This window comes from Strix aluco, chromosome 5 (assembly GCF_031877795.1).
Source record: "Strix aluco isolate bStrAlu1 chromosome 5, bStrAlu1.hap1, whole genome shotgun sequence".
NCBI classification, from domain to species: Eukaryota; Metazoa; Chordata; class Aves; order Strigiformes; family Strigidae; genus Strix; species Strix aluco.
The window spans coordinates 25,508,475-25,518,517 of NC_133935.1; the positions used below are offsets into that span (position 1 = coordinate 25,508,475).

General features: G+C 43.1%; 1 protein-coding gene across 1 annotated transcript; it reads left to right on the forward strand.

Annotated features, from left to right (window-relative positions):
- The first annotated feature begins 349 nt into the window (after window positions 1-349).
- Window positions 350-9,333, forward strand: MED21 (mediator complex subunit 21). Its single transcript, XM_074826467.1, has 4 exons — window positions 350-444; window positions 773-887; window positions 2,569-2,669; window positions 5,337-9,333. The coding sequence occupies exons 1-4, from the start codon at window positions 403-405 to the stop codon at window positions 5,511-5,513; spliced, it is 435 nt and encodes a 144-aa protein (XP_074682568.1). The 5' UTR covers window positions 350-402; the 3' UTR covers window positions 5,514-9,333.
- Window positions 9,334-10,043: the final 710 nt, after the last annotated feature.

Here is a 10,043-nt window from a genome sequence, read left to right on the forward strand (position 1 = left end):
ACATGCCAGTTCCCTTGACACGTAGTGCCCTTCCCCCCGCCGCCGCCGCCGCGCGCCCTTCCGGCGCTGCCCAAAGCACCTCGGGGGCCAAGCCCGCCCCGCCACAGCACGGTGTTATTCAAAGCCAGGGCAGTTCAGCAGCTGCCAACCACAGGCGAGAAAGCAAGAAAAAGTGTCAGAAAATCGCTTCCTGTGCGCGGCCCCGCGGCCTGACCCGAGGTGGGAGCGAGCCACCTCCCGGCCTGCAGAGGGCGCTCCAGGTCCGCCCTGCCCCACAGGAAGGAGGTCAGTGCCACGCCACCGTCCCGCCTCCGTCCCTCCCCCGCCCACCCAACATCCAGGCGTCCTATTGGCTTCGCTGGTTGCTGCGCGCTCCGTCAGGTGGGCGGCGGTAGCGGCGCCATGGCGGATCGGTTAACGCAGCTGCAGGATGCGGTAAACTCGGTGAGGCGGGTCCTACTCTCTTCTCTCCCCCAACGCCTGTTGTTCTCCTTCCCGGCAGAGAGGGGAGGCTGCTGCTCGGTCGCGTCCTCTCCTGCCCCACGGTCTCTGCCGCTGCCCCTGGGCTCGGCCGCTGCGTGTGTGAGGGGCTGGGATCCCTTTCCCCACCCCCGCGGTCTCCTGCCCCCAGCGCTGACGGCCCCCAGGTAGAGGGTATCGCTCCGGAGGTGTGTACCCACGTGACGCCGGGGGGGTCATCCGCTGGGATGCAAAATAAAATTGGAATAGCTTTAGTGGAGAAATAAATTATCGATTTCTTTACTGCTTGCAGCTCGCAGACCAATTCTGTAATGCCATTGGAGTGTTGCAGCAGTGCGGCCCCCCAGCCGCCTTCAACAACATTCAGACAGCAATAAACAAAGATCAGCCTGCTAATCCAACGGAAGGCAAGTCTGCGTTTCCTAACAAAACGTGAACGTGTTCTGATATAGTACACTATCATACAAAATCTGTATTTCATGCTCAACAATTTCCCCAGTAGCTGGTGAAATGATTGAAGTTAAGTCATAAATTGATGTCAGCTGTGCTTGCTGCATAAGATTGTGATAGCAGAAATGTAATTTTAAGTGTTAAGTGTGTTGCTATGTATTTCTTGTGCTGGTTTCTTTGCACAGATACAGTAGCTCTACAGATATTAAACCCTTTTAATACGACTGCTGCAAGAGGTTGTTAGTGAGTTGTACCTTACTTCCAAGAAGTCTTTTTATAAAGAATTAGTTTTATGAAATCATGTATGAATTTAAAATTCTCCATGTCATAAACTTTTAATTATTTGTGTTTCTCCATGTTTCATCTGCTTATATAATTAATTAAGGAATAATGTCATTATGAATCTCCCCATTGGCATTTGCAGTGATGGTGTTGGCTGTCTTGGGGTTTTTTTGAGAGATGAGAAGCTGGTCTAAGACACTGAAATTAGCAAGCAAACTAAAAGTTCTTTCTGATCTGAGAATTTCAAGTTAGTATTTAAATAACCATGTTATTCTAATCCTGAATCTTTTTTCTTCTTTTCTTTTTTCCTCTCTTGTTTTTTCTTTTCTCTGAGAAAAGCTTACATATATCTTGTATCAGAGTAGTCTAATACGATATCAGAGGAGACTTGTTTGGAGTGCAGCAATGCACTTTTTAGGACAGTTGAATACTAGCTCTTCATTGGCCTATGGTGGTTTGCTCTGATACTGGAATTAGTTGGAAGAGCCAGCTGAAGGATAATCTGCTTTCTCATCGTAGCTGCTGCTGTCCCAGGTGCCAGCATCAGTGTGGTGCCAGGAGCTAGAGGCTTTGTTAAGGTCTTAAAATGGTAGGTCGTGATTGACCTCTCTTTTGATTTGTCTTTTCCTAAAATTCTGAATATAGTGACTTCACTAAAATCATACAGCCACGTTAGTGATGCTGATGAGGCAAAACAAAACTACCGGTTATGTGTCTTAATAAGAAGGCCTTAAAACTCTTTACAGGTGAACCCTGTGGTGACCCTGACTAAGCTTTAAATGGGTATGTTGGTTATGTTTTTTGTTTTTAAGTTAGTCAAATGTACCTTTGAGACTGTCAATCTCTTCTATAGATTTTTTGCCATTAGAAAGTATTTTCTCTCTCATAATCTGTTGCTTAACACGATTTAAACAATCCGTCTATTTGAATCGCTAGCTTTATGTTGTTTCTAGTGTTCTTTTTTTTTGTCTAGTGGCAGATTTCAAGGGAAGAATTGAAAAGTTAAATGATTTTCTAGCTACTTCAATACTTAATGTAGTGAGTAAGACACTTAATACTGATATCAGTAATTTCTTAATTGGCTAATAGTGATGAAGTTCTAGCTATTTATTCATTTGTACAAAGCCCAGCCCTTTGTATAACCAGTTACGTTGTTTAATCTAGGATTGGAATCAAACTACCTTTATTTTCCTATATGGTTGAGTTCCCATCAGTTGTGATACTGTTGTTTTCTTCATGTAAGACAATTTTTAACACCTGCGTACTTCAAGTCTGTAGATCTCTCTGTGCTGTGTATGCAGAATTGTGCTTATTTCTAACAATACACTGAGTAGGCTGACTTTTCTTTTTTTAAAGAGTACGCTCAACTGTTTGCAGCATTGATTGCAAGAACTGCAAAAGATATTGATGTTCTAATAGATTCCCTGCCTAGTGAAGAATCAACAGCAGCTTTGCAGGTAAGAGTGTTCTTAATTAAAATATCAAAACATAACTGAAGGCAAACTTCTCCCTTTTTTAACACACATTTTTTACTCGAGGCCATGTAATCTTGAAAAATTATTTTGCTATAAGCCTGAATTTTTCGTGAGAGTAGACTGAAAGTATTTTATAGGCTTAGTGGAAACGCTGTACTTGCATCTAGTTCTAAATAAGGTTACACACAGTGAGAATATTTTAAGTTTAGTTTTCTGTTAGAATGTTTAAAAAAAAAAGTGCTTTTATCATAACACCACAATACTGGAAACTGCTACCCATTTTTTCTCCCCAGCTGTTCAAATATTAATACAATAGATGCAACAGTACTGATGGGTTGTGGGTTTTTTGTTGATTTTAATTTTTTTTTTCTCTTGGATAATCTTTCACATTCTCTTGCTGATTAGGAGCACGTTTCATTTTGTAGCTGCAGAGCCAATGCTTTACTGAAGCCTTTTGTTCTTCTTTCTGGTTGTTAAAGGGTTTGCAGGCTATCCTTTAAGTTCTCCAGCTCTGTCACAAAACAGTTCTTTCACTTTTCAGTAATAGGCTGTCCTTCTTTGGACCAGCCAAACTTGGTGCTTTTGTTTCTCCCTCCTTCTCTCTTTAGACCAGAGGTATTCTAGGAAGAGTTTGGGAACAGAAAGCAGCTACTGGCCAGGCAGCTATTAGCAGGGGCAGCCACTATCACAACCTCCATTCCCTGCCTTACAGGAGCTGAACAGCTGCAAACAGCTTGTGAATCCTTTCATGATACTCAGCTGTTTCTTGCTTCCAAAAAATGCCTTGGACCCACAATTCAAAGAACACTGCTGTGTTGGGGTTTGTTTGGTGCTTGTTTTGCTGTTATTTCTACAGATTTTGCCTATTAAACAGCATCTTCTTTTTGGCTCTTAACTACTAGATTTACATCAAGTATTTTCTTTTTAGAATGCAACAAGCATGCAAGAGTGCTGTTTCTCTGAGAACCCTATAACTGCTTTAAGATCATCTGAAAGTTTTACACCCAGGTTGATAATCTCTAACTATTCAAAGGCATTTTATGAAAGACTAATACTAGAAGTGCCTGCTAGGCCAAATACAAATGACTTGATAGTGAGTGACATCACGTTTGGTTTTAAACAGAGGGGGTTAAACTTGGAAACATTGCTAGTCACAATAATTGCTGAACTTACTAATTGGGCCCATTAACACCAGCATAACTTCATGTAACTGCGTAGTTAATAGCTGAAGACGGCTTTCTTGCTGCAGACAAATTACGGGCTTCTTCCTTGATTGAGCAGGGTCTGATCATAGTGACAGCTGATGCAAGGAAAGCAGGGTGCTCCAGAAAGAGGAGTTAGTTATCCAGTAGAGGCATGCTTTCCTTATAGATGATACTCGAACAGTTTCTTGCTCTGTTAATGCAGAATCTCATTTCACAGGAATTTGTCATCTTTTGGTGTGGCTTTGAGATGTTATCTTGGATTCCATCACTTACTGATTCTAGTTTTGATTCTTATTTTCTATTGTTTAATTTGGTGCAATATTAAAGATACATATTCTGACATTCTTTAAAAAAACCTGGTTTTAAGGTGCTTGAAACCTCTAAAATACACAGTGTAAGTTTTGTTGAGAAGTCGTAGATGGCTACTTGGCTAATAGAGATGTACTTTGGCCGATCTATCTTTTTTTGTACTAAGTTTGTCTTGGTCTATGTTTCAAATCTGAGGCTTGCCTTAAATAATAAAAGGGGCTGCTACACTAATGCCCAACACAATTTACCCTTCCCTTTTGAGTTCCCTGTGGTGAAGCTGGCAGTATGTATTCTGCTTAAATCTGTGGTTTACCTGCAGTCACCCATTTAACAACTGAGACTGAAATAATTGAGCTGGATTGTAAATTTCAAACTTTTACCTTTTGCCATCTTCCTTCTCTGATCCTTCCTCCAAGGGCTATCAAGTCCTTGATGCATATATTCACCTTCACTAAAACCATCAGTGTTGCAGAACAGAAGGTAAATACGTGGATAGAATTTGCCAGTTAGTTTAAGCATGTTTTCTTAAGGACCTGTATAACTGCTTTAAAAAGTATCAATTTGAAACTATTTTGTTTTATTTTTTCTGTTATCCAGTTAGAGTAAGTTTTAGTAGTTTTAAATCAGGTAAATATTTTAAAATACTAAAATATTTTGCAGTTAAAATGTTTTATTTCACTAAACTTTTTCTAACTGAAAAGCAGTTTGGTTCTGAAACAAAATATTGAAGAAAAAAAATGTTAAATAATACAGCTTCATCTGAACTATGCTATTTGACTGAAAGGTTTAAAGAAGTTATGCTTATATCTTGCTGAGCACCTTCCAGTAGGAGAGTGGGGAGAGAGATAGATACTCACTTCTCATCAAGAAAAGCTGTCCTGAGCCAAGAGTTGTAATACGAAAGAAACTAACATCTCTGGTGGAGGGGTTGTGTTTACTCCATGTGGATATGCACTGCTTTAGGCTGCAACCTATAACGAGTTGCATTGAAGTTGCTAGCATGTAATTCGGAGGCTAAAGAGAGAATCTTTTTCTTTTCCAGGTAGCACTAACTGTTCCATAACCTACCTTTAGTAGCAAAGTCCATTTTGTATTATATTTGAAGATCCATACTTTTCTCTCTTTTATTTTAAAGGCTGCTAGTCTGTATCGATTAGAAGAAGAAAATCATGAAGCAGCTGGCCGTCTGGAAGAGGTAGTTTATCGTGGGGATATGCTACTGGAGAAGATACAGAGTGCCCTGGCAGATATCGCGCAGTCACAGTTGAAGACACGGAGTGGAACGCATAGCCAGCCCCTTCCGGACTCGTAGCGGCAGGGGGCACTGTGCCCCTGCAAAACCCAACTGCGAACCCCGCTCTGCATCAGCGAGGAGCTGCGACACCCAGCTGGATCTTGGTGGGCCTGTCGAGTGCTCTGATTGTCAGTAACAACGTCTTTAATCAAAGCTCAAACTGCAGGTTGTGTATGAGGAATGGTTCTACTGTAGAATCAGTGGTTCTGTTCTAGAATTACATGTATTGATGTATGTTTCCATGACTTAAAATACTAACTTCTGAGCTTTCTTTTCTGTTCATAAATATGTCTGACTTCAGTCTGATTTGTTATCTTGATTACACAAACCTTTTCCTCATGTAGTAGAAGAATTCTCCTGCATGAATCCAGAAGGAAAATATATTAAGAGTAATTGTGTAACTTGCTCACTCCTACTTTCAAACATTTATGTTCTTGGTGTATTTTTTTGTAAGGCTCAAACAGACACGCTTGAATTTGCTAGTTCCGTGGAGACAGTGCTAGACAGTGATGTGAATGCAGTGGTGGCCATCTGTTTTAATTAACAGAAATTATAATTAAACCTTTGTATTACTACTTGGCTGGTTTACCACCCTTTACTGAGCAAGTAAAGGGATAAGTAAACTCTAATGTCACTTCGTTCAGGCCACGATAGTCTACTGTTAACCTCCACCCTCCATCAGACTTTCGCACTGGCCATATTGGGCTATTAAAAGGTGAATGTGTCTTACTGATGACACCTTGGCTCTCCAGTTGATGAATCAGGTCTTGGATGGGAGCCAGAGAGTCTCGGTTTGTGCGATACTGCCATCAGTGTACAGTCCTTGTAGCAGTTGGCACCTGTTGTTCTTCAACTCGCAGCAGTCCCACAACAAAAGGATCTTCTGAGAGGCCAGGCAGATTAGACAACTGTTTGACCTTCTCTGTGTTCAACTGTCCACACCAAAAGCCCACTGGTATCCTTTTGGGTCTTCGAAGTACCCCCTCTTGAGGTAGTCAATGCCCAAGATACAAGGGGCTTCTGGGCCAGTTACAATGGGATGTTTTTCCCACTTGTCCCCGGCCAAGCTAACCTTGGCCTCCAGTACTGACAGTTCTTGACATCCCCCTGTCACTCCTGAGATCCAGATAGGTTCTTCCCCTCTATAACTTGATGGCATTAATGAACACTGTGCCCCGGTGTTGATCAAAGCCTGGTACTTTTGTGGATTTGATGTGCCAGGCCATCGAATCCACACTGTCCAATACACCCGATCATCCCTTTCCTCCTCCTGGCTGGAGGCAGGGGCCCTCTATTCCTGTTCTTGGTTGGAGTATTCACTGTCTGACCCTTGCCATGCCAGGCCGGAGATTCCTTCATCAGGGCCAAGGGAGGTGATCTCAGTCTTCCTGTATCTGGGAGATCGCTGATACTTTCTTGTGGTTTCACACCAGCTACATTAACAACCTTCTTGGGTGTCTTCTTCTTGGCAGGGGTCTTTCCTTGCAATTCATGTACACGAGTTTGAAGGTGGGTTGACCATTCCACTTCCTCATGTCCTCCCCCTGGTCACGCAGGAAGAACCAAAGTTCACCATGTGACATGCGCCTGGGTTTCCCTTTCCCTCTGACTGGGGCGGAAGAGAACTGATTTCTTGGGGTGCTCCTGACATCCAGGGCGCTCGCCCGTAGAGATGAGGAGGTACCAAGACTCTCTTCAAAGTTCTGAAGCCAGGAAGAGACTGCCTCCACAGTTGGTGTACATCTTAGTCCTTCTCCCACATCCATTTCTGGGTAGTACATCGCAGCCAAGCTGGCAGAACACGAGGATGGCGTGCCTTTAATCACCTTCCTCCACATGGCCCGTGTGTACAGGACATCCTCTGGATTTTTAGGGGCTTCACCATTATCTGGATCACCATAGATGACTTCCAGCACTGCTAATTCTCTCAGGTACTAGACACCTTCATCCGCAGTAGCCCACTTCCCTGGGGAGTTGTCCGTAAGATCTTCCTTGAAAGGATATCTTGCTTTAACACTTGAAAGGAGCCGTCTCCACAGACTGCAAATTGCTGTCTCTTTTCCAATTCCCCTTTCAGTTCCTTGATTTCTAGCAAGGGAACCCAGCTGTTGGGCTTCCTTACCTTCCAGCTGTTGAGCATCAGCCCCATTATCCCAGCATCAAAGCAGCCAGGCAGCAGTCTGCTCACCCGGCTGGTGGCTATAGTCTTTCCGCAGATCTCGCAGTTCTGATGATGTCAGGGAGCGGGTAGTTTCTGCCTCCTGTTTGAGTTCTGTTATTCCCTCTTCTGACCCCTTTGCTGAAGGACCCGCTTCTTCCTCTTCTTTCTCCTCCCTTATTAATCGAGGGTATGGGGCTGTTGTTCTCCTTGTCCACTGTTTCTTTTTTACTACTGGGGCAATCTCTGCTGTTGTTTTTGTTTGAGTTCCCATTTCCACCACAGTCCTTTGAGAGCACTGAACTGCAGCTCAGTAAGCATAGGCCAGGCCCCAGTACAGCGCTAGGAGTTGCTGATTTTCACTGGGATAGACAAGGCACCCTTCTATCAGGTGTTGTGTCAATTTTGCGGGGTTGCTTGCCTATTCAAGGGTAAGATCCCAGGCTACAGGTGGTGATAACCGTCCTAGGAATCTGCCCAAATCCTTCTACTCCCCCTGCCACCCAGGGACAGGCCACCTCAGGGCACATTTTGGTATTGACTCACCCAAAAGTTGCCTTCTCTTACACCAAAACCATACCGAGCTCCACACAACCCACAATAGGCGAACAGCATTAATGAACAGTATCGAAGAGCTAACATAAGGATGAATAAGTACTTCGGGAGCCTGCAGAATAAAACCACTCATAATGTTCCCAATTTCTTCCAGCATGTTCCCGAGCTTAGCAAAATAAAGATAAGTAGCGCAATCAAAAAACCCGTGACCAGCACAAGAGCTTGTCGCTTAATAACTGCTACAGCTATAGCACAATTAATATAAAACTGCCGTTGTCTTGCCCCACGTTGGGTGCCAAAAAAGGCTATGGTTGTTTGACCTTGGCTAAATGCCAGGTACCCACCAAGCCGCTCTATCACTTCCCCCCCCCTTCCCCTTTTTTTTTCTCAACAGGACAAAGAGGGGAAAGAAAATAAGATAGGAAAAAAAACCCAACCCTTGTGGGTAAAACAAAAGCAGTTTTAATATAAGCAAAGCGAAGCAAAGGTCTGCACACAGAAGATTTATTCTCTACTTCCCATTAACAGGTGATGTTAGGCCTTCTCAGGAAGCAGGGCTCCAATACACATAGTGGTTGCCTCGGAGGACCAAGGGTGACCCCACCCCCTTCCTCCTTTCTCCCAGCTTTATACTGAGCAGATGTCATATGGTCTGGAATATCCCTTTGGTCAGTTCGGGTCAGCTGTCCTGGTTGTGTCCCCTCCCAAGATCTTGCCCACCCCGTCCCACTGCGGGGGAAAATGTCAGAAGGAGCCTTGGTGTTGTGTAAGCACTACTCAGCAGTAGCCACAACACCAGTGTGCTATCAACACCCTGCCAGCTCCCAACATAAAACACAGCACCATGAGAGCTGCTATGGGGGAAAACCAATTTCAGCTCAGCCAGACCCAGTACAATGGGTAAGAGCAATTCCAATATGTCTTTAGCATGCTGATTCTTAAGGAATGAGATGCAGCTCCCCCCCTAGACTGCACCACTGAAAGGAAGAGTATAACAGGGCACAGGATACATACTGTATACAGCCTGTTTTGGGGATGAAAAAATAAAAAGCTGTTCCTACCTGTAACAAATACTAAAACTGAAGTATTTAATCAGACTGTTATTTAATTAAATACTTAATATTATTTTGTCAAATTTGTATATCTTTAGTCATAAACTTAGTCTGCTCTTGTGAGGCTCTTGTACTATCTAGACTCTACAGAGGAAGAACATGGCCGAGGTGAACAGCCTACAGCAGAGCCCCAGTTCTGTAATGGGTTATTTATTAAAAATAACTGGGCTGTGGTGATTTACTAAGCCGTGTAAATATACCCATGTCCTGGGGAGGCTTGAGGGGCCAGATTTTCATTTGAAGTCAGTTATTGGGCCTGCTTTGGTTTTGTTTTTGTGTTTTCCTAGAAAAATTGCATCCAGTGCATCTCAAGTTGGTTGGGGAGTGGGGTGGAGGTTTTTTTTGTCATTTCCTTGCTTTTTAAACTAGTGGACTTAGAAAACTTAGAGTGAAATATTTGGGCTTTGCTTGTGAATTTTTTTTTTTTTTTTAGATGTCTTAATTTGAGATTAGTACATTGCTGGAAAAAGGGTTAGATCTTCATAGTAGATTCCCTGTATAGCTTAACATGTGCATCACCTCAAGCTTGTTAACTTGGAAGCTTTTGCTGTGGGAGATGGTGTACATCTTCAGTAACAATACAATTCCCTTCATTCCATATCTTTCTGGTTTTCATGCTTAAAAACTGCTGTATTTCTGCAGCCTGATACTAAGTGTAGAAGCTTTTCCTTTTAGCTGCTGTTTATTTGAATATGCTAGCCCTCTTTATGTTAAAGTGTGTAT